The following is a 25,364-nucleotide window of genomic DNA, read 5'->3' on the forward strand; positions in this document are numbered from 1 at the left end:
ATTTTTTTTGTGAAGGAAAACTTTTATTGTACGGTAACAAAATAAGGTCTTGCCAATGAATGCTTCCAATCTTAAGATTGTTAAGGAATCCTTCCACAGGCTTTTCAGTTCCAAAGACACAAACCTGAATAATTTGCCCAGTGGTTCTCAACTTGAGAAATATCGTGTATTCTCATCAGTAACGTGTTCATAGGGCCAGTTTATTTCAAGTTGGGAATGAGGAAAGGGAGGCATATCCTCCTTTGGGGAACACAGCAAAATCTTGTGAGAGTAGTTTGAAAAAGTCCTCCAGGTGATTCTGATCTGCTTCTCCTAAGGGGAAATGTGTTTTCTTTCTCCTCTCTTTCATTCCATCTACAAGAATCACTGATTTAATTATGGAACTAATTAATGAAATTAATTTTGACTGTGTTTTATGATGTTATTAAAGGGATATGTGCATTGCTCCATCAATGAAACCAAACATTCGAAGATTGTCTGAAACTTACCTGGAACAACTTTTTGAATTGGATGATCAGCTGGTAATTATTACTAACCAAGAATATGCAAATATATATTTTAAACTTTGATGGAATTTTCCAAATGTATTTTATGGGAGGTGTGAGGTCAGACTGTTTTTGGTATTGGGGGCACCGAGAAAAGTGAAGGAATAGCCACACACATACACAAACGCATGCAAAACCACACCCATAGTAACCTTCCCAAATTTCCAGAAAGTATTTACAAAGGCATTTGTTCCTTCTCTTTCTGATACAATCTTTCCATTAAGTTTTCCCCCTTTCCTCTTTCTCCTCCTCCCATGCATCTTTATAAAGATAAAAATAGCATTATGGAAAGCTTTACAAGAGGATGTTTTCTTTCCTTTCTAATCTGCTTCCTTCTGTGTTCCATTCCACCGCCCATTCTCTCTGCTGTCTGTCTTCTCAGATTAGGTTATAGGGAATCATGCTCATGACGACATGACCAAAACATTAATGACATTCAACTTAAAAGCCAGATCTCATTGTTACTGAAAACTAGTGCCAGCAACTGGTTTTGATCTTGTAAAGAGGGCAAGGAAGTAATTCAGGACATGAAGACTTTAGAACAAAACTCATTTAAGGGAGGCTAACAGAGCAAAAGGAACGTGAAGAGAGAAATACTAGCACACATTAGATATGTGTGGAACCATGTGTGATACCTCTTTTTTTTTTCCCCCAGACGGAGTCTTGCTCTGAATGCCTGGGCTGGAGTGCAATGGCGCGATCCCGGCTCACTGCAACCTCTGCCTCCCGGGTTCAAGCGATTCTCCTGTCTCAGCCTTCCGAATAGCTGGGATTACAGATGCATGCTGCCTCGCCACTAAAATATAATTTTTTTGTATTTTAGTAGAAACAGGGTTTCACCATGTTGCCCAGGCTGGTCTCAAACTCCTGACCTCAGGCAATCCACCTGCCTCAGCCTCCCAAAGTGCTAGGATTACAGGTGTGAGCCACTGCGCTTGGCCCGTGCGTGATACCTCTTGATTACAGGGCTGTAGTTTGGTAGGCCCAGGTGGGTCTTGGGAGTTGCTATTGAAGTTGGATGTTGAAAAGTGGAATCAAAGCCATGTTCAAGGTGGGGGCTGAGAGTCAGAAACAATTTGAGGTATCTGTTTAGAAGGATGGGTGGTGAGTAACACTGGAAACAACAGAGAAACAATTAGAGGGCTGAGATGATTCTGAGGCACCAGTACATTGAGCAGATCCCATGTGTCCCATCCTAGTTGATCTGCATCATGGTGTGTGGGTGTTTTTACTGCACTTTATTAACCACAGACTTTCAATCTACTATGGAGTGCAGATATCTGCAAATTACTATGTTTTTGGAACTGTTTGGGGACAACCTCAGGAGCTGAGGGAGAGGCCTAGGGGACAGGATTCTGGGTCCTGCATGCCTACCCCTGTACTCCAAAATAGTTTTGGTTTCAGTATGATTTTGCTTGAAAAAAGCTTGACAGCCATTGCTAAAATATACTAGTTTTTGAAAGCCACTGATTTAGAGTGGTAAACCCTATCGTCAATATTATGACAAGGACCTTATATAAAGTCAGGCCAGCTGTCCAGTGTCCAGTGTCCAGCTAGAAGCCCATAGGGAATCATTTAAAAACTGCAGATAATTCTGGCCGGGTGTGGTGGCTCACACCTCTAATTGCAGCACTTTGAGAGGCCGAGGTGGGTGGATCACCTGAGGTCAGGAGTTTGAGACCAGCCTGGCCAACATGGCGAAATGCCGTGTCTACTAAAAGTACAAAAATTAGCTGTGCATGGTGGTGGGCACCTGTAATCCCAGCTACTCAGGAGGCTGAGGCAGGAGAATCACTTGAACCTAGGAGGTGGAGGTTGCAATGAGCCAAGATTGCACCACTGCGCTCCAGCCTGGGCGACAAGAGCAATACTCCATCTCAGAAAACAAACAAACAAAAACTGCAGAGAATGTCAAGAGACATCATAGCTACTTCAAACCTAAAGTTTTATTAGAAAAGGAATTGTTGGCTGGGTGTGTTGGTTCATGCCTGTAATCCCACTTTGGGAAGCTGAGGCAGGCGGATCACCTGAGGTCAGGAGCTCGAGACCAGCCTGGCCAACGTGGTGAAATCCTGTCTCTACCAAAAATACAAAAACTAGCTGGGCATGATGGCGGGCACCTGTAATCCCAGCTACTCGGGAGGGTGAGCCAGGAGAATCACTTGAACCCAGGAGGAAAAGGTTGCAGTGAGCTGAGATCGTGCCACTGCACTCCAGCCTGGGTGACAAGAATGAAACTCCGTCTCAAAAAAAAACCAAAAACAAAAGGGAATTGTTAGATCTATTTCATGGTGTTGAAAATGCAGAAGTTAAAATATTAAAAGCTGATCCAAACTTAAGAGTTATGACAGTTTGCCAAGGCATAGAAAAGGTGCCCACTTCATGTAATAAGTTGGAAATAATAGAAATGAGATAGGACTTTGCAAAAGCAATGAGGGAAATATTTGTTAAGGTTAGACATGAAAATGTGAATCTCCAGGTGTCCTAGGGTTGCTTGTTAGAGGGCTCAACCTAGCTTGGATCTAGATTAATTCATTTCTCCTCCACCCTTAGAGAAAAATGAAAAGTTTTTTTCTACAAAGAAGCAAAACACTTTCATCCTCAATGTTTTTGATATTTTAAAGTATATACTCTAAAGCCAGGCACAGTGGCATGCACTTGTATCCCCATGTACTTAGGAGGCTGAGGTAGGATAATTGCTTGAGGCCAGGAGTTTGAAACCAACCTGGGCAACATAGTGAGACCTCATCTCTTAAAGAAAATGTATAGTATACTAAATGAATATTGGTTTTACTTTTTTTTCATATGCCTTTCCTATGTAGTTTTCCATACCATTATAACTGGCAGTAAAATGATTTTTAATGTTTTAACAGAAAACTTCAAAGGTCATGAATAACTATAATTTTTCCCATTAATTACTGATTGCTTAATTGCAGGGTTTTTCAGTCTTACACTGCACAGTTCTGCACAGTGAGGACTGCCTATATGTGCTTGTTAAAGTGATCTAAATATGTCCTGAGAAGGACTCTGTACTTCTATATTTGAGTTCTTGTGGAAGAACTGCAACCTAGCTTAATAGGTAGACAAGATTGAAAACCTAACTAGGAGTATGTACCTATAACTATAGCTGAGACTTGGCCAATCCCAGCAACCATACTTAAACCATTCATACACCGCTGAGTGTTCAAACTGTGTTCAAACAAGGCAAACATCAGTCTGTAACCAATCTAGCTGTTCTGTACCTTACTTCCGATTTCTGTACATCATTTCTCCTTTTTGGTCTATAAATCTTCCACGAGGTGGCTGTGCTGGAGTCTCTGTGAATCTGCTGTGATTCTGGGGACTACCTGACTTGTGAATTTTTCGTTGTTCAATTAAACTCCATTAAATTTTATTTGGCTAAAGTTTTTCTTTAATCAGATAGTGTCAGAAGTGGGATCTGAAGTAGAGCTTCTGGCAACCCCCAGGAGTGCTGAGTGAACTGAACAAGCAAGGTACCTGCAGGACCCACTTGTGTTCACTGATCTCTCAGAGCAGCTGGGGCTTGTGGATAAGCTCTCTCTTGGATTTCAGAGCTCCACAGATTTGTGTTTTTAGCTCTCCAAGTTTCTTTGAGCCAATTTCTGATCCAAACAGGGTTTGGAAGTCATGACAGAAACTGAGCTGGGTCCAGGAATGGATTTGATCTGGGAATTAATTGACTTGGATCCAGTTAGAGGTCTCTTACACCTGACTGGTTCAGAAAGGAACTGATAGTAAGCAGTAATATTGCAGGATTATAAAACTTGACTTTTGAAAATTCACAGGGATTTTTATGTTCTACCCCTTTGTTTCATTTTTCTTGCATGCTTAGGTAGGAAAAATCATTGGCTCAGTTAATCAAGAGACCCTGAGAGTCAAGCCAATATTTTAAGTAAAAATGAGATCCTTAATTTCCGGAAAACTAAGTTCCTTCCAGCTTACATTAGGCCTGGGAGGCAGCATAGTCTTACAGAAATGGCAAAATCTTACTAAAGATAACTTACAGTGGAATGTTGCAAATGTACAACAATGCAATTAAGTATGTTTAAAAATAAGGGCTCTCAGTAAAGTCTCTTTCAGTTAAGAACAAGTTTGGCGCTATGGGATGTTAACTGCTATTCTCTTTTGATTAATCTGTCTTATACTTTTTGCTGACTGCTATAGGTGACAGTATTAGACATGTACAGGACCATGGGACATGGGAAGCTTTTTCCTCTCCAAAAGGGGAATCTTGAGAGCTGATGGGATTGCTGGAAAAGATCCCTTCACTACTGACAAGTGGCCTCCTGAACTTTTCAGTGTCACTGCAATGAATGGGTCTTGCTCTCGCCTCCCTGAGCTCTTCACTTTCCCCATCTTGCCACAGGCAATACTTTTCTTTCTCTTCCTTTCCTTTCGTATCTTTTCTGTTACTCAGGGCAGCCATCTTGCCCAGAGACCATGTACTGAAACTCCTAGTTGGAGGTTGGATTGAAGATGACAGGGGCCATCGGAGGGCAAATTTAAGCCTAACCAGTTTGATACTGGGTGCTAAACAGAGTGGCTAATGTCTGTGTTTTATCATATGTGTTTTGTTCTGGCCAAAACGAAAAAAGATCATTTTCTTTTATGATGCAGCTTGGCCCCCAGGGCGATGGTGTGGCAAGCTGGGTCACTAGAGCTGCTCAGGGAAAGGGAAAGAGAGCCCAGAAGCCTAGCATGCCAGTAAAAGGGTAAGAATTTCTTACCAGTCAGATTTCTGGCTTTTTCCCTCTTTTTCTTTGTGCAAAATGTTTAAATGAATGGTAAAAATCACTGTTATCTCCTATGTAAAGTTTTGATTCATACAAAAAAGAATTCTGAGGCTTGTCTTAAGCTCTAGTGAATCTGATGTGCTTTGTGTGTCTTTCTGTATTGTTTTGTCATAAAGAGGGGTACCTTAGGATAAAATGTGTGCCCAAAACCTCATAAGCCTGTTGTTCAAGACGACCCAGCAAACTGGTCAGTTACGTGTTTAGGAGCTTGATCTTATAGCCACGTGGCCATGCTTTCTCTTTTCACAATGGTGGCCCGGGTTCAGAATTCAATCCCTAGCTTAGGGGATGAGCCTTTCTGAATGATATTTGGGTGACCTTTGCCATTTTTTGATTCTCTTCCCCTCCACGAACTGTTTTGAATTTTCCTTTCTCAGAGCACCTGTGAGGTTACCTTGGGTAAAGTTTAAAAGCCAGAAATATCAGCTCTTTGGCCTGCGTAAAGTTGGGTAATAAGAAATTTTAAAAGGACTTTATTAAAGAGTGCTGTGGTTAAAAGTCAGCTTAATTAAAAGTGGATATTCAAGCTCTCAGAGCCTGGGACTCCTTGGGAAAAACATGAGGCACCAGAGACCCTTTCTTGGCCCTGTTCTTCCAAGAACTCTACCCTAAAGCCAATAATCTAATTAAGAAACTTAAAAACTGGCAAATGGAGAATATTAAACTACTGTAGTAATCTTCTTTGGTCTGTCTGTGTAGTTATATATGTGTTGTGTGTGTAGTGTTTGTATAAAAGAACTCTAATTGGTTTAAACAAAAAAAGTGCTTAAATATTTTGACAGAAAAATAAAAACTTTAATGCCTTTTAGTTCATGTAATTTTAGTCATCTTTGGGAAATAAAAACAGCTCTAAAGATTATTGATAAATAAATACATTTAGTCTAAATTATGCAGGCCAGGTATTAGGTTTGCTTAAGATTTTTAAGGCCATAAACTGCTTTGACCCTTGAAAATTGCTCAATTTATTTTGGAGACATTACATTTTAAATAAGGCCTGGGGATATGTGGAATTAGCCATGCCACCTAGCTACGAAAAGAAGGTTATAAAGAAAAGAGATTTTATATAAGGAAGGATCTTGTATAGTAAATTCTTGTCCTAAAGTAAAATGACTGGTTGTTTAAAAAGAGGGATGTTTAGGACAAGTCAGAAAGACCAAGCACATTGTAGATGGTCTATGTAAGTCATGAAAGGATTCATAAAAGAAAATTTATGTACCCAAAGTGAAAGTTGCTAAGAATTACCATTATAACATGTAACTGAGACTACTGAAAAACTAGGTTTACGTGCAAGGTGTGTGAGGAGAATGAAACGTGTTTTTGGTAAGAGATTGTAAGAATGCATGAGAATGTAAATTTTTACCTAGTTTAGAGGGTTAAAGGACTGTTTTAAATTAAATAGAATAAAGCTAAAGGTTTGAACAAGTTGTGGAAGGTTTGTAAAAATTAACTTTGTAAAAGAAATTCTATGTGTGAAAATATTGACTAAATTTAAAGGTGTATTGTTCAGTTTTTCTGTAAATTGAATATTGAAATAAAAGCACAACAGGTTTTTCTTAAAGCACTAATCTGCTCTTTAACAAAAATTGGTACAGTGTTATAAAAGGTTTATGAAAGTCTCACCTTATGGTCAAACTGATTAAGATTGGATAGATTTGTCTGTGAGGTTTTATTAAAAATTGGGGTTGACATTAATAGTCCACTAATGCAAGTCCACTAATGAAATTTGACTTTCTCTTTTGAACAAGATTTTCATGTAATGTTAGAAGATAATGAAAAATTTTTGTTTTGTTTGCCTTTTAAATACGCTACCAAAAAAAAAAAAAAAAAAAAAAGAAAGACAAAAGACAGATTGTTTGGAAAGCTAAGTCTTCCCTCTATCAATGAGTAAAGGTTTTTGCCTTTTAAAAAATTTTCTAGTCATCATTTTGGCTAAATGAATGACTTAGCCAACTAGACGTGGAATTCTAGTTCATAATATCAAGTGTTTTACAACTTTAACATATTTAATAGGCTTCCCAATATTTAATAGGCTTCCCAAAATTCAGCTTTAAAATGGTCTTTTCTGACCTCTAACTTTGGAATGCTACAGAGGGCCCCTGAAGCATCCAAAAGAGAGGTAAACAGAATTATTTAACATGTTAAGTTACATGGGAAGCGTTGTCAAAATAAAAATAATGTTTAATCTTCAGGTTATATTTTAGTGAATGATATTAATGTATGTTCTAAAATTGTATGGGGCCAGGCATGGTGGCTTATGCCTGTAATCCCAACACTTTGGGAGACCGAGGAAGGCAGATCACCTGAAGCTAGGAGTTTGAGACCAGCCTGGCCAACATGGTGAAACCCCGTCTCTATTAAAGGTACAAAAAATTAGGCATGGTGGTGAGCACCTGTAATCCCAGCTACTTGGGAGGCTGAGGCAGAAGATCACTTGAACCCAGGAGGCGGAGGTTGCAGTGAGGCAAGATCTTGCCTCTGCACTCCAGCCTGGGTGACAGAGCAAGACTCCATCTCAAAAAAAAAAAAATGTATAAGATTTCTAAAATTCTAATATGTCTGAGTATATACTATCAACCATAATTATGGTTATTATGTTAAGTTATTGTCTACCACAGAAATAACCAAATTTCCTTGTATAAAACTGCTAACCCAAGTAAAACAAAAAATTAATTAAATACCAAGAAAATACTTTGCCAAGATTTTCATGTTAAACCAGCTGATACTGAAATTGATTAGATATACAATTTGAACTCCATAGTCTAAGTCTAATTGCCTATGATAACCATTAGTTATCACTGCTATGAATTTAAATTGGAAAAACAACTGGTATTCAAGAGGACATAAGTCCAATATTAAACATAGACTCATGGAAGACCAGGAAGGCTATCCTGTCCTTCCTGAGCCCTTAAAGCTTTTGTTATTAAAGGCTCTGCATTCCATGACTCATCATGGAAAAAATAAAATCACCAAAATTGAATATATTGATATAATGACTTATAAATTTCAAAAATAGTTTAAAACCAGTGTTTGGTTCCATAATCCTGGGAAGATAATCAAACCTTCAGGTACGTTTGGCTATCCGATGGGTCATTTAAACATTTATAAAGGGAGTTCATTCAATTGTCATTTTCAATGCATGTTTTATGTTACAGTAATTATTATGCCGCAGTATATTTTCACCAGGTAAAGAAAGTTTTTATGGTTCATTGAGGACAATCAACTGCTTCACAATCTAGAACCTGAAGATTGGATCTTTTGAGAACATCAGAGAAACACTGTGCTTGCCATCCACACTGCAACAAAACTTTGGAACCTTGAACCTTGAGTGCATAATCTCACAACTGAGAAGGGTCCCTCCACACTCTTGGAACTGTACACCCATTGGAACCCTTAAGGTAAAACTAACCAAGAAAGTTTCTCCCCAGAAGAAGAAGACATCCTTGATGTAAACAGCTTTTCCCGAGATCACGGATCAAGACATCTACTACTATGAGACTCTTATCTTTGAATATTTTTTCCTTATTTATGCCTCTATAGCCAATAGAAATGAAGAGGGGGTCTATTATGTGCACTTATAGGGTATACTTTCATTCGTGAAGGATTTTGCAGCCAGCCTTATACATGAATAACTTTATACTTTGATGGATAAAAGATGAAGGCCCAACATAGGTGAGAAACTTTAATGGTACATATATCGCCTCGTAGTTAGTCAAAACTCCTCTTAACCCACATCATGGGTTAAATAGAACATTGCCAGGAGGCCTTCACTCTTCTAGAAGGACATCATTTGTTAGGTCCGTTTTCCGTGGTTTAGAATAAAAGAGGCAATAATTAGAAATGTATCCCTCATGATAGGCTGTATAGCAGATTCTAATGTAAAGTCTACTGTTACACAACAGACTTTAAATTCTCTTGTGAAAGTTATGCTAAATAATAGAATTGGGTAAACAGATTCTGACGCTTGTGGCCTGTGGAGAAATACATCAAATGTAGATTATAAAAATTCAGTTGTAGAGAATTAATGAAAAGACCACTTAAAGCAAGTAGACTCTTTATCCAGCTCATTCTTTAATCTATTTAATTTTAGGTGGTTTGGTTTATGGGTACCCTGGGTGAGAAGCATACTCTAAACTCTTGGTATTATCCTCCCGAGAGTCATAATAATAGTCTCCCTGGTGCACTGTATTCTCTTGAAGGTTTTAAATGCTTGTATGCAGCCATCTCTAGAATGTCAAATGGTCTCTCTTCAAATGGAAAGGCATGAGCTGAAAGAAATGTGTGACCCTGAGGATACTATAACCTATGAATGATGTGGTGAGACTGGAAACCCAAAATGATGGTAACTGAGAGTGGCACTAAGGCCCTCAATTGTGGTCACACTTTTACGTAAGTGAGAGCCTGACCAAAAAGGGGGAATCTTTTTTAAACAAAGTTATAGGAGGCCATTGTTTTGGACTAAGCTCATTCACTAGGCCCCCAACAGGCCAAACCAAACTAAAATGGGGTCACTCATGCTAAATGTGACATAATCAAATTAAGACTTTACGGAAACACATAGATCCTAGAACAGACCAGGTTTTGTTTTTCTCCAGTAAATAGGACATTCTAGCATAAAGAGATACCCATAAAGGGTACCTCTACTCATACTTGTTTTTACCTTTGCAAAACTCAGTGCTCTACAAAACACACTGTTTCCCAGTGTGTTTGAAGACCAAATAACTACTTTTACAATGATGATAGTGACATTGATAATTAAAGTTTTGGTCAATCTCTCAAAATTGAGAAACTGACCAAAAGCAGGGAGTTGTTAAAGTGAACTAAATGTGGCCTGAGAAGGATTCCCTGCTTCTATATTTGAGTTTTTGTGGATGAACTACAGCCTAGCTTAATAGGTAGACAAGACTGAAAACCTAACTAGGAGTATGCACCTGTATCAATAGCTGAGTCTTGGCCAATCCCAGCAACCATTCATACACTGCTGAGTGTTCAAACTGTGTTCAAATAAGGCAAACACCAATCTGTAACCAGTCCAGCTGTTCTGTACCTCACTTCCGATTTCAGCATGTCATTTCCCTTTTTTTTGTCTATTAATCTTGTTCCACCACGTGACTGCACTGGAGTCTCTGTGAATCTGCTGTGATTCTGGGGGCTGCCCAATTCATGAATTGTTCATTGCTCAATTAAATTCCTTTACATTTAATTCGACTGAATTTTTTTTTTATCAGTGCCTATTTATAAAGGATAAATATGTCTCTTTACTTAAAGAAGAGTGAATACAGCAAACTGTGAGTAAGCCAAATAGTAAAGAAAAAGTAGGAACTGCTCTCATAACAGTAGAAGGAAAGACAATTTCATTGTTTCGACTGTTCCAAGATGAAAGAATCAACCATTGTAAGGAGGAAATGAGCTTCACAGACTTGGTTCTCATTTCTTAGGAAATGAAATCTCCAGATGGGCCTTCTAACTACAAGAGAAAGCATATATAAAATTTTAAAAATCTTTTTATTATGGAAACATTTTAATACAACACAAAAGTAGAAGGAATACCATAATGATCACTCATCATCTAACTTGAACAATAATCAGCATTTTGCCAATCTTGTTAATTTCTTCTCTCTTCCTTCATTTTTGCCAGAGTATTAGAAAGCAGATCCCAGAAATTATATTATACTGTAGTGTGCATCTCTAATAAGATACTATATTTTTAGAAAATAGAAACACAGTGCTACTGTCTTATGAATGAATAACAATAATTCCTAAATGTCATCTAGTCCTGATTATATTCAGATGCATATTCTATATTTGAGTTTCCCAGAGTGTCTCAAAAATGCCTTTTTACATGTGGCTCTGTTCAAATCAGAATCCATACAGAGTCTGCATATTGCCCTTGGTTGTTATTTATCTAACGTCTCTTGTAATGGACAGGAATTCTCCTTGTCTTATTTTTTCCCCATGTGACTTATTTATTGAAGGAAACAGATAATTTGCCTTGTAAAATGTCCCACATTCTCACTGCTTCCTCTAGCGTCGTTTTACTTGCTCTGTTTCCTGTATTTCCTGCAAGCTGGTATTTAAATCTAGATGTTTGATTTCATTCAGGTTACCCACTACCAACTTTTTTTGGTGACAAGAATATTGTATAGAGCTGTTGTGTTTTTCCTAGTGCATCACATCAGGGAGCACACATGATCTGGTTCAACCACTTTTAATGAATTTTGACTCTTAGAGATCTTAATATAATTCCTTATTATTTGTATCCTACCATGCGCATATAATGATTTCTGAATAACATTACCACAGAACCACTAACAAAAAGACTAGTGAATGCAGTTTAAGAAGATTATGCAATTCTTTTTGCTTTTGAGATGGTATATTCAGCTTTGGTGTGGTGGCTCACACCTGTAATCCTAGCACTTTGGGAGGCCAAGGCAGGTGGATCACCTGAGGTCAAGAGTTCAAGACCAGCCTGGCCAACATGGTGAAACCCCGTCTTTACTAAAAATGCAAAAAAATTAGCTGGGTGTGGTGGCACACACCTGTAATCCCAGCTACATGGGAGACTGAGGCAGGAGAATTGCCTGAACCCGGAAGGCAGAGGTTGCAGTGAGCTGAGATCACACCACTGGACTCTGGCCTGGGCGACAGAGGTGCCATAATAAACATATGTGTGCATGTGTCTTTATAGCAGCATGATTTATAATCCTTTGGGTATATACCCAGTAATGGGATTGCTGGGTCAAATGGTATTTCTAGTTCTAGATCCTTGAGGAATCGCCACACTGTCTTCCATAATGGTTGAACTAATTTGCACTCCCACCAACACTGTAAAAGCATTTCTATTTCTCCACATCCCCTCCAGCATCTGTTATTTCCTGACTTTTTAAAGATCCCCATTCTAACGGGCATGAGATGGTATCTCATTGTGGTTTTGATTTGCATTTCTCTGATGACCAGTGATGATGAGCTTTTTTTTTTTTTTTGAGACGGAGTCTTGCTCTGTCCCCCTGGCTGGAGTGCAGTGGCACGATCTGGGCTCACTGCAAGCTCCGCCTCACAGGATCATGCCATTCTTCCACCTCAGCCTCCTGAGTAGCTGGGGCTACAGGCGCCTGCCACCGGGCCTGGCTAATTTTTTGTATTTTTAGTAGAGGCGGGGTTTCACCGTGGTCTCCATCTCCTGACCTTGTGATCCGCCCGCCTCGGCCTTCCAAAGTGCTGGGATTACAGGCGTGAGCCACCGCGCCCGGCCAAGATGAGCTTTTTTCATATGTTTTTTGGCTGCATAAATGTCTTCTTTTGAGAAGTGTCTGTTCATATCCTTTGCCCACTTTCTGGTAGGGTTGTTTTTTTCTTGTACATTTGTTTAAGTTCTTTGTAGATTCTGGATATTAGTCCTTTGTCAGATGGGTAGATTGCAAAGATTTTCTCCCATTCTATAGGTTGCCTGTTCACTCTGATGATGGTTTCTTTTGCTCTGCAGAAGCTCTTTAGTTCAATTAGATCCCATGTGTCTATTTTGGCTTTTGTTGCCATTGCTTTTGGTGTTTTAGTCATGAAGTCTTTGCCCATGCCTATGTCCTGAATGGTATTGCCTAGGTTTTCTTCTAGGGTTTTTATGGTTTTAGGTCTTACATTTAAGTCTTTAATCCATCTTGAGTTAATTTTTGTATAAGGTGTAAGGAAGGGATCCAGTTTCAGCTTTCTACAATTGGCTAGCCAGTTTTTTCAGCACAATTTATTAAATAGAGAACCCTTTCCCCATTTCTTGTTTTTGTCAGGTTTGTCAAAGATCAGATGGTTGTAGATGTGTGGTAATATTTCTGAGGGCTCTGTTCTGTTCTTTTGGTCTATATGTCTGTTTTGGTACCAGTACCATGCTGTTTTGGTTACTATAGCCTTGTAGTATAGTTTAAAGTCAGATAGTGTGATGCCTCCAGCTTTCTTCTTTTTGCTCAAGATTGTCTTGGCTATGTGGGCTCTTTTTTGGTTCCATATGAAATTTAAGGTAGTTTTTTCCAATTCTGTAATGAAAGTCAGTGGTAGCTTGATGGGGATAGCCTTGCATCTGTAAATTACCATGGGTAGTGTGGTCATTTTCACGATATTGATTCTTCCTGTGAATGAGCATGGAATGTTTTTCCATTTGTTTATGTCCTCTTTTATTGTGTTGAGCAGTGGTTTGTAGTTCTTCTTGAAGAGGTCCTTCACATCCCTTGCAAGTTGTATTCCTAGGTATTTTATTCTCTTTGTGGTAACTGTGAATGGGAGTTCATTCATGATTTGGCTCTCTGTTTGTCTCTTATTGGTGTATAGGAATTCTTGTGATTTTTGCAAATTGATTTTGTATCCTGAGACTTCGCTGAAGTTGCTTATCAGCTTAAGGAGATTTTGGGCTAAGACGATAGGTTTTTCTAAATGTACAATCATGTCATCTGCAAACAGAGACAATTTGACTTCCTCTTTTCCTAATTGGATACCCTTTATGTCTTTCTCTTGCCTGATTGCCCTAGCCAGAAGAACTTCCAAAACTTGTTGAATAGCAGTGGTGAGAGAGGGCATCCTTGTCTTGTGCTGATTTTCAGAAGGAATGCTTCCAGTTTTTGCGCATTTGGTAGGATATTGGCTGTGGGTTTGTCATAAATAGCTCTTATTATTTTGAGATATGTTCCATTGATACCTAGTTTATTGAGAGTTTTTAGCATGGAGGGCTTTTGAATTTTGTCAAAGGCCTTTTCTGCTTCTATTGAGATAGTCATGTGGTTTTTGTCATTGGTTCTGTTTATGTGATGGATTATGTTTACTGATTTGCATATGTTGAACCAGCCTTGCATCCCAGGGATGAAGCCACCTTGGTCGTGATGGATAAGCTTTTTGATGTGCTGCTGGATTTAGTTTGCCAGTATTTTATTGAGGATTTTTGCATTGATGTTCATCGGGGATATTGGTCTAAAATTCTCTTTTTTTTGTTTTGTTTCTACCAGGCTTTTGTATCAGGATGATGCTAGCCTCATAAAAAGAGTTAGGGAGGATTCTGTCTTTTTCTATTGATTGAAATAGTTTCAGAAGGAATGGTACCAGCTCCTGTTTGTACTTCTGGTAGAATTTGACTGTGAATCTGTTTGGTCCTGGACTTTTTTTGGTTGGTAGGCTATTATTGCCTCAATTTCAGAACCTGTTATTGGTCTGTTCAGAGATTCAACTTCTCCCTGGTTTAGTCTTGGGAGGGTATATGTGTCCAGGAATTTATCGATTTCTTCTAGATTTCCTAGTTTATTTGTGTAGAGGTGTTGATAGTATTCTCTGATGGTAGTTTGTATTTCTGTGGGATCGGTGGTGATATCTCCTTCATCATTTTTTATTGCATCTATTTGATTCTTCTCTCTTCTTTATTAGTCTTGCTATCAGTTTATAAATTTTGTTGATCTTTTCAAAAAACCAGCTCCTGGATTCATTGATTTTTTGAAGGGTTTTTTGTGTCTCTATCTCCTTCTTATCAGTTCTGCTCTGATCTTAGTTATTTCTTGCCTTCTGCTAGCTTTTGAATTTGTTTGCTCTTGCTTCTCTAGTTCTTTTAATTGTGATGTTAGGGTGTCGATTTTAGATCTTTCCCACTGTCTGTTGTGGGTATTTAGTGCTATAAATTTCCCTCTACGCACTGCTTTAAATGTGTCCCAGAGATTCTGGTGCATTGTATCTTTGTTCTCATTGGTTTCAAAGAACATGTTTATTTTTGCCTTAATTTTGTTATTTAGCCAGTAGTCATTCAGGAGCTGGTTGTTCAGTTTCCATGTAGTTGTGCAGTTTTGAGTGAGTTTCTTAATCCTGAGTTCTAATTTGATTGCACTGTGGTCTGAGAGACAGTTTTTTGTGATCTCTGTTCTTTTACATTTGCTGAGGATTATTTTACTACCAATTATGTGGTCAATTTTAGAATAACTATGATGTGGTGCTGAGAAGAATGTATTTTCTGTTGACTTGGGGTGTAAAGTTCTGTAGATGTCTCTTAGGTCTGCTTGGTCCAGAGCTGAGTTCAAGTCCTGAATATCCTTGTTAACCTTCTGTCTCGTTGATCTGTCTAATATTGACAGTGGGGTGTTAAAATCTCCCATTATTATTGTGTGGGATTCTAAGTCTCTTTGTAGGTCTCTAAGGACTTGCTTTATGAGTCTGGATGCTCCTGTATTGGATGCATATATATTTAGGATAGTTAGCTCTTCCTGTTGAATTGATCCCTTTACCAATATGTAATGGCCTTCTTTGTCTCTTTTTGATCTTTGTTGGTTTAAAGTCTGTTTTATCAGACTAGGATTGCGACCTCTGCTTTTTTTTTTTTTTTTTTTTTGCTTTTCATTTGCTTGGTAGATCTTCCTCCATCCCTTTATTTTGAGCCTGTGTGCATCTTTGCACATGAGATGGGTCTCCTGAATACAACACACTTGATGGGTCTTGACTCTTTATCTAGTTTGTTGGTTTGTGTCTTTTTTTGGGGCATTTAGCCCATTTACATTTAAAGTTAATATTGTTATGTTTGAATTTGATCCTGTCATTATGATGTTAGCTGGTTATTTTGCCTGTTAATTGATGCAGTTTCTTCATAGCATCGATGGTCTTTACCATTTAGGATGTTTTTGCAGTGACTGGTACTGGTTGTTCCTTCCCATGTTTAGTATTTTCTTCAGGAGCTCTTGTAAGGCAAGCCTGGTGGTTACAAAATATCTCAGCATTTACTTGTCTGTAAAGGATTTTATTTCTCATTCACTTATGATACTTAGTTTGACTTGATAGGGGATTCTGGGTTGAAACTTATTTTCTTTAAGAATGTTGAATGTTGGCTTCCACTCTCTTCTGGCTTGTAGGGTTTCTGCCGAGAGATTTGCTGTTAGTCTGATGGGCTTCCCTTTGTGGGTAACCTGACCTGTCTCTCTGGCTGCCCTTAACATTTTTTCCCTCATTTCAACCTTAGTAAATCTGGCAATTATGTGTCTTGGGGTTGCTCTTCTCGAGGAGTATCTTTGTGGTGTTGTCTGTATCTCCTGAATATGAATGTTGGCCTGCCTTGCTAGGTTAGGGAAGTTTTCCTGGATAATATCCTGAGCAGTGTTTTCTAACTTGGTTCCATTCTCCCCGTCACTTTCCAGTACACCAATCAAACGTATATTTGGTCTTTTCACTTAGTCCCATATTTCTTGGAGACTTTGTTCGTTTCTTTTCACTTTTTTTTCTCTAATCTTGCCTTCTCGCTTTATTTCATTAATTTGATCTGCAATCACCGATATCCTTTCTTCCACTTGATCGAATTGGCTATTGAAGTTTGTACAGGCGTCATGAAGTTCTCGTGCCGTGGTTTTTGGCTCCATCAGGTCATTTAAGGTCTTCTCTACACTGTTCGTTCTAGTTAGCCATTTGTCTAATTTTTTTTCAAGGTTTTTAGCTTCCTTGCGATGGGTTAGAACATGTTCCTTTAGCTTGGAGAAGTTTGTTATTACCCACCTTCTGAAGCTTCCTTCTGTCAATTTGTCAAACTCATTCTCCATCCAGTTTTGTTCCGTTGCTGGTGAGGAGCTGCGATCCTTTGGAGGAGAAGAAGCAGTCTGTTTTTTTGGAATTTTCAGGTTTTCTGCTCTGGTCTCTCCCCATCTTTGTGATTTTATCTACCTTTGGTCTTTGATGTTGGTGACCTACAGATGGGGTTTTGGTGTGGATGTCATTTTTGTTGATGTTGATGATATTCCTTTCTGTTTGTTAGTTTTCCTTTCCTTTTACCAGTCAGACCCCTCAGCTGCAGGTCTGTTGGAGTTTGCTGGAGGTCCACTCCAGACCCTGTTTGCCTGTGTATCGCCAGCGGAGGCTGCAGAACAGCAAATATTGCTGCCTGATCCTTCCTCTGGAAGCTTCATCCCAGAGGGGCACCCACCTGTTTCAGGTGTCTTTCGGCCCCTACTGGGAGATGTTTCCCAGTCAGGCTATATGGGGGTGATGGACCCGCTTGAGGAGGCAGTCTTGTCAGTTCTCGGAGCTCAAACGCCATGCTGAGAGAGCCACTGCGGTCTTTGGAGATGTCCGACAGGGATGTTTAAGTCTGCAGAAGCTGTCTGCTGCCTTTTGTTCTACTGTGCCCTGTCCCCAGAGGTGGAATCTATAGAGGCAGTAGGCCTTGCTGAGCTGTGGTGGTCTCCACCCAGTTTGTGCTTCCTGGCCTTTTTGTTTACACTGTGAGCTACTCAAGCCTCAGCAATGGCGGACGCCCCTCCCCCCTGCCAATCTGCAGTGTCGCCGGTAGATCTCAGACTGCTGCGCTAGCAATGAGTAAGGCTCTGTGGGTGTGGGACTCACCAAGCCACGCATGGGAGGGTATCTCCTGGTCTGCAGGTTGCTAAGATTATGGGAAAAGCACAGTATTTGGTCAGGAGTGCCCCGTTTCTCCAGGTACAGTCTGTCACAGCTTCCCTTGGCTAGGAAAGGGAAACTCCCTGACCCCTTGTGCTTCCTGGGTGAGGCAACGCCCTACCCTGCTTCAGTTCACCCTCTGTGGGCTGCACCCACTGTCCAACCAGTCCCAATGAGAAGAACCGGATACCTCAGTTGGAAATGCACCCGTCTTCTGTGTCGATCTCACTGGGAGCTGCAGACTGGAGCTGTTTCTACTTGACCGTCTTGGAAGCATGCCCAAAAATATTCTTTTACAGACAGGGTCTCACTCTGTCACTCTTGCTGGAGTGCAGTGGCATGATCATTGTTCACTGTAACCTTGAATTCCTGAGCTCAAACAATCCTCCTGCCTCTGCCTCCTGAGTAGCTGGGGCTACTAGGTGTGAGCTACTATACCTGGCTAATTTTTTTTTCCTTTGGTACAGACAGGGTCTCACTGTGTTGCCCTGGCTGGTCTCAAACTCCTGGCCTCAAGTGATCTTCCTACCTCAGCCTCCCAAAGTGCTAGGATTACAGGCATGACCCACTGTGCCTTTCAAAATAATAAAATATAAAATATTTTAAAATAATGCTGTCACAGAGGAGCACCATGTAAAAAAAACCCTAAAATGTAAATGAAAGATGTGGATTTGAAAAGTCTTACTGATAAACAAAGTTTAACTATGGAAAGGAAAGTTAATCTTAGGACCCTTAGGGGCTGGAGTTTTAATCATTTGGGAGAGGTAGACAGTGCCTGTGCCCCAAACAAAAATCAGTTGGTTGATAATCAGTTGGTTGATCCTGTATCCTTGTTGGCTTTGCAAAGATATTTCATTTCTTTTGAAACTGGGTACATTACTGTTATCTGATAGGGCATCAAAATAAACGTTACTGTAATCTGGAAGGAGTAAAAAATAGTGAAATGTGGAAATAATGAAGATGTGAGTTAGATTCATGTTGTTTAGGATAAGTTTAAGTGTAACATATAATAATGATATTTTTGTATATTCTGTCTGCTATTTATGGCATTTTAGGTGTTCTAAGGAATGGGTTTGTAAATTGTAATTGTAGTTTAAATTATTTCAGGGACTTTACTTAATGAAGTTGGTAACAAACATTACATGTTTAAGAAACATTGAGTTTCCAAAATTGTACTTATTTAAATATGTGTTTATTGATAAAAAGCATTGAAGTACAAATGTTAGTGAGCATTTCTGTCCAGGCACAAAAGCCCTTTAGGCATTAAAGACTCTTTGGGGCCAGGTACTGTGACTCGTGCCTGTAACTCCAGCATTTTGGGAGGCCAAAGTGGGCAGATCAGTTGAGGCCAGGAGTTCCAGGGCAGCCTGGGCAACATGGTGAAATCCCCTCTCTACTAAAAATATAAAAATTAGCTGGGTGTGGTGGTGTACACCTGTAATCCCAGCTACTGGGGAGGCTGAGGCATGAGAATCACTTGAACCGGGGAGTGAAGGTTGCAGTGAGCCAAGATTGTGCTCCAGCCTGGGTGACAGATAGAGACTTTGTCTCAAAAATAAAAAAAAAAAAATAAAAAAATAAATAAATAAATAAATAAATAATTTTCAGGATATCAAGAAATAAGAAAAATGACTTATCATGAAAAATTCAACACTTTATACCATGCATGCCGTGCTGCTATATATAAAGATATGTTCTCTCTGTATTAAAGACATGGCTTCTTTTTACTATTGTTATTAACTTTTAGGGCTTTTGAAAAATAAATAAAATCAGAGTTGGTAGGGATTTAAATTAGACATATCCATTCAACACATATTTATAATCCCCATTCTATTTTGCTACTATTATTCTAGAACAGCAGTCACCAGCCTTTTTGGTACCAGAGATCAGTTTCATGGAAGAAATTTTTTCCATGGACTGTGGTGGGGTGGTGGGGGTGATTTAAAGATGAAACTGTTGCACCTCAGATCATTAGGCATTAGTTAGATTCTCGTAAGGAATACGCAACCTAGATCCTTTGCGTGCACCCTTCACAGTGGGGTTCGTGCTCCTGTGAGAATCTAATGCTGCGGCTGCTGAGATGGAGCTCAGGAGGTAATGCTCGCTTGCCTGCTGCTCACCTCCTGCTGTGTGGCCTGGTTCCCGACAGGCCATGGACCTGTAACAGTCTGTGGCCTGGAGGTTGGAGACCCCTATTCTAGAATGATACTATGTGGGATGTAAATAAAGGTCATTAATGAAGTAAAGGCATGGTACTTTATAATATGGTGAATTATGTTAAGACAGTTTTGTATATAATCTTTTGATTCACAGGTTAACTGAGCAAAAAAGGGAATTGCTTGCTAGAAGAAAAATAATATTACAGTATGCTGAAAGCTAAAAATTATAATATAAAGTTAATGATTTACATTTATTTTACATTTGATTCTTGCCAGATTCTTAATACTTTACTAGGTACTTTATTTTATAGAACTGAAACTTTTTTTTTCTATAGCTGTTGTTTAAATGCATTTTTTTACATATAGTAAATGAATAATATCTTACAAAATTAAAAATTAATGGGACCAGTTACTACTTATATTAAGAGCCATAAATTTGGTATCTGTTAAGTCAACAGTAATGATTTATAATAGGATTTCATTATTTTTTCATTTAGTACAATACTTTCCCAGGTCTCACCAGCCTGGGGTACAACTACAGCAGTGTTAATAGGAGTATCCCAAATTTTGCTGCCTCTAGCTCCTGTCTTCATAACACAGGAGGTCAGTTTCCCCTCCAGTTCTACCCATTTGTGTCTGGGAATCCCAAAGCTATCCCATGTGAATTCAGGAATTCTTCCTAGTGTCTGTCTGGAACCAGTGAGGCCATCTGAAAGGGAACCCTAGAACTGCCACCCTGGTCTTCCTAAGAGCCCCAATGTCTGCCTGAGCTGGTGCTCCAGGCTGTACACCTGCAAATCCTTAAGTGCCAAATACTCTTCCTTTCCCTTGGCCTGCCGGCTTTACTCAGACCACGCTGGTTGGTCACACTTTTCACAAGATGCCATATTTTTCTGAAGACTGCTAATAACTCAAACTCATACTTCAAGACTAAAGCCACATTCGTTTACCTGCTGAAATAGTACCACTTTGTGGCAAGAACTTAAACTTTTGTTTTCCCACCAGCTTCGAAAGGAAATACCCCTCAGTAAAATTTTAATTTGAAGGATTGTATTATTTCAAAATTTGGCATAATGTAAGACTCTTGTAATATTTTTTGTATCACATTAGTTTAAGTTTGCAAAATTTAAAGTCACATGAAATTTGATGGCTTTGTGCTATGTGTGCTGTACAGTAGTGGGGAACATGCCTTTCCTTCACTTTGTATTGCACAAATAGTGCTGTGTGCCTCATGGGAGCAATTCTTTTGGATTCTGCCTGCAGTTCTTTCTTCCCTAAGAGTCAGACCCCCAATTCAGGTGGCAGAGACAGATGCCATGTGACTCCCCACCCCTATCCCCATTCTTGTTTTTCTTTCAGAGGATAGGAAAAGAAAAAAGAAACAAAAACAAAAAACAAACAAAAAAAGCCTTTCTTAGTCTCCTGTCTGTCAAAACAAAAATATTTAAATTGACTTTTAGAACTCTATGTGTGTGTGTGTGTGTGCACGTTGCGCGTGCGTGCTTGTGTGTGTATTGGGGGCGGAGGGAGAAAGAGAGACAGAGACAGAGAGAGAGAGAGAGACAGCAGAGAGAGAGAGAGGGTCTCACTCTGTTGCCCAGGCTGGAGTGCAGTGGCACAATCATAGCTTGCTCACTGCAGCCTCTATCTGAGCTCCAGTGATTCTCCAACCTCAGCCTCCCAAGTTGCTGGTACTATGGGTGCATGCTACCGTACCCAGCTGATTTTTTATTTTTAGTAGAGACAAGGTCTCACTATGTTGTCCAGGCTACTCTTTAAGTCCTGAGCTTGAGGGATCCTCCCACCTCAGGCATCCAAAGTTTTAGGATTGCAAGTGTGAGCCACCATGCCTGGCTGACTTTTAGAATGTAATATTAGACAGACCCAGGTAACAGAATCCATTAGATTTAGGCCAGTGTTAACCCACCTCCACAACTCATTAAATGTTGAAAATATAGAAAAGGAGAAGGAAAAACTAAAACTTTTTTTCTGTAGCTATTGAAATCCTCACATAGAGTTTGCAGTGCAAATATATGGTCCTTGTCTGGATTCTAGTTTGAACAAACCGTATAAGACATTTGGAGGCCAATTCCAGAGAGTTGGCTATGGCATGGGTACAATGATATTAAGCAATTACTGTTAAGTGTCTAAGGCAGGATAATGGAATTGTGGTTGCAAAGAAAATGTACTCATTTTTTAAGAGATGGACATTGTAAGATTTGGGGGATGAAATGTCATGTCTTAATATATATACTTTAAAATAGAAAAAGCAAGTATGGCAGAATGTTGACAATGTTAAACATGACTATGGGTATTAGGTGTTTATTTTATTTCTCTGTAAGTTTGAAATTTTAAATCTTTTTTTCTCCAACCCTGGCAGAGGAATGAAATTTTTTTATAAGCTATTTTTGCAGGACTGGGTTGTAATCATGCTACATATAATATCTTTTCAAAAAGAAATCAGTTTTATATTTCACTTATTTTTCTCTCCTAATCTATACAAATATGTTTCCTTGAAACTAGTGTGTGTGCTATTGTATGCTGCTGGAACTCAGCTTAAAAATTGGGCCTTAACACTCTTCTGTCCCTAGTGTACATGAGGAATAAGACATACTCTCGGTCATAATAGTGACTAATCACCGCAGTAATTCCTTAGAGCAGGTAAGAGTGGAGGGCTAAGAAATCTTGGGAAGTGAACCTGGGTAGTTTACAAGAAGTTTCACAGGTAATTCCAGCTGGCTTCCTGTCGGCCACTGGCCTAAAAAAGGAGTGTCAAACCCTAACTAAATATTATGAAAAATCTTTCACAACTAATTCATTGTTTATTTACACATTCCCACTCTTTAACTTTAAAAATCATCTCTTATGGTAGAATTTTTTTCTTTTATTTCCAGACTAGAAATTAACCTTACAGTGTACCTGGACTCTCAGAAATCATATTGTGGTGCACTGTCCATTCCTCCCTCACTTTATTTATAACTACAGGTGTCTGGGGACAGCAGCACTTGTGGTGTGAGTGTTATGTGAGGGCACTCTGAGGCCATCTGTAGCCAACACTAACTTGCTGTTTATCCACTGACTTCCCCACAAAGTTGTTACCAGAATCCTTTGCCCTCCATTTGTGGTAGTCAGATGGCAGAGAATTGGCTTGCATCTAAGCAGTTTTCTAATTCTGTTGATCGATCAATACATACATATTTGTTGAACTCCTACTCTGTGCAAAACACTGCTAGCTGGAATTAAAAGGTGAGAGGAAGAGTGTTTTCCAATCAGAAGCAGTTAAACAATATGCAACGACTATGAAGGGTGGGAAGCCATTGGCTGGAGTGTAGGTGGTGGAAACGTGAATGGAGGAAGTGAAGCCATGTGACTAAGTGGTCCAGGCATGTGCCCAATGGTTGGATTGGCCAGAGATTCCTTGGAGCTGCAGTGAAGTCAACACATGCCCACCCCCAAGTGGGGAATGGGGCATTACTGGGCTGGAGTCCTCTTGCATATTAGTCCCTTGGAGATGCTCTCTTAAAGTTGCTTTTCCCTGTGAAGAAAACAAGAGTATACCAATAGTAATAATAAGGAAAAAATCATGATTTTAATTGTTTCTCTTCTTCCTTCTTTTCCCTTCGCTCCCTCCCTCCCTCCCTCCCTTCCTCCCTCCCTCCCTCCCTCCCTCCCTCCCTCCCTCCCTTCCTTCCTTCCTTCCTTCCAAACTGGGAGAACAATAAATGTAAAGTTAAAGTAAAAATTTATGAAGAGAAACTCTTAAAAAATGAATATTAGAATAGCAAAAATTCTCGTATATTATAAATCGTGAATTAATGAGGATTTAAACTACTTCTTTCAATAATAGAATAGAAAATACCTCTATGCTCTTTTAAAGAATTGATCATCAGAAAAGAAAACTTGAGTTCAAATGGTGCTTGCTGAATTTTAATAATTCTTTTCAAAGTCATTATTACTATAATGTTTTGAACTACATTCATTTGATCGTATAATATACTCATATTTTATGACATATCATTTACTGTAGTTAGTTATTTAGGACTTTTCAGGTAATATCATCTAAAAAGAATCAGGCTCATGAAATTTAGGGACCTACAATAGTACTGAAAAAGTGTAATGTTAATGAAATTTGTTTGCCTCTGCCACCTCATCCCCTTCTTGGTTTTTATCCTGTCTGCTATAATATCCTCAATACTCCTTCTTTACTTATCTGGATTCCTTTCTTCTATAAAAATCTGAATTTAGTGAAGAATGACTTGAATCATTTATGTTTTCCCTCACTGTAGGCATAATTTGCATTTAATCTCCATCAAAAGTGAGGATTTTCACATGTCAGGGGTCCTGTGGGTCTTTCTTGTACATATATATGCCATATCTGTTAATTTAACAAAGTATTTACAGCAATGTGCAAAGGAGAAAACATTTGCCTTAGAAAAGTGGAATTCAGAATTCCTGGCTTTTGGTATAGATTTGGACTAAACTTACCTATACACCAAATAGTTGTGATTCATATGTTTGTATTTCTATATAGTAAGCAAAGTGGCAATAAAATAAGAGGAAAACTTAACACCACTAACACCTAACAGTAGCCATGTGCATATAATAAATATCTTAATATAATAATATCTTTACTTATTAAAGAATGCACAGAAGGTGTAGATGATTTCAGTTAGCTCTTGCCACATGTTGTTGTGAATAGTTTGTAAGTGATAAATTTGCATCTCTATAAGCATAGTCCACACTTCAGACTTTAAATTTATGTGGTTTTCCTGTTCCTGTTTGGTAAATGAGGAATTCCTCTATGTTGAAAAGAGAATCTCAGTTTGTATCCTTGAGAAAATCATTCTGTTTGATTCAGAATGATTCAGAAAATCATTCTGTTTTAATAGTGAACAGCAGAACTGCAATTCTATACTATTGTAAATATAGATTATCATAACAATGCCATGTTGCTTAACTCAAAATGTTTCAAACTAAGTGAGATATAATGGGAAAATATATCAAGCTGTGGTTTTAACTTAAAAAAATAGCTTATAGACATACACAAAATTCCAAAACATAAATGGTATATAATTCTTTCAGCCCATTCCTGTCTCCAACTGCCCAATTCCCTTCTGTCTTGGCATCCATTGCTCTCTTTTTCTTGAGTATCTTGCCGAGGTAGTCCGTGCATTCCATTTATTTCTAATATTGGGTATTTCAATTATTTATTTACTTTAGATGACTCCAGAATTGATGATAAAAGCCTGTAGCTTTTATACTGGACATTTAGTAAAGACTCATTTTTGGTAAGAATGTGATTTTTATAAACAATTTCTTCCTCTTTGTGTTTTTATTCTTGATATCCTCCGTACAAAGAAAAATTCACTTTGGGCCAGTTGTGCTGATTTTATCTATTTAATCATGTTTCTACCATTTTGTATTATATATTTCTGTTATATTTAATCAGCTTTTACTTA

The 25,364-nt window shown here is 38.8% G+C and overlaps 1 protein-coding gene across 18 annotated transcripts in view; it reads left to right on the top strand.

The window, feature by feature from the left end:
• Nucleotides 1-25,364, top strand: part of LOC105475890 (F-box and leucine rich repeat protein 13) — a 273,121-nt gene that overhangs the window by 20,663 nt on the left and 227,094 nt on the right. For 9 of the 18 annotated variants that reach the window (XR_011621591.1, XM_071093958.1, XM_071093972.1 and 6 more), the window contains exons 3-4: nucleotides 431-521; nucleotides 25,126-25,193. The exons of 1 other annotated variant lie outside the window; for it this stretch is intronic. Coding sequence is in view for 15 of the 17 variants with exons in the window: in XM_071093958.1 (XP_070950059.1) it covers nucleotides 431-521; nucleotides 25,126-25,193 (159 nt within the window). In the remaining 2 variants the exon portion in view is untranslated. Of the gene's footprint in view, nucleotides 1-430; nucleotides 522-8,542; nucleotides 8,755-25,125; nucleotides 25,194-25,364 lie in introns of those variants that run through there. 8 more of the 18 variants (XM_071093961.1, XM_071093969.1, XM_071093970.1 and 5 more) reach the window with 6 other exon arrangements.

Source organism: Macaca nemestrina, chromosome 4 (assembly GCF_043159975.1).
Source record: "Macaca nemestrina isolate mMacNem1 chromosome 4, mMacNem.hap1, whole genome shotgun sequence".
Classification (NCBI taxonomy): Eukaryota; Metazoa; Chordata; class Mammalia; order Primates; family Cercopithecidae; genus Macaca; species Macaca nemestrina.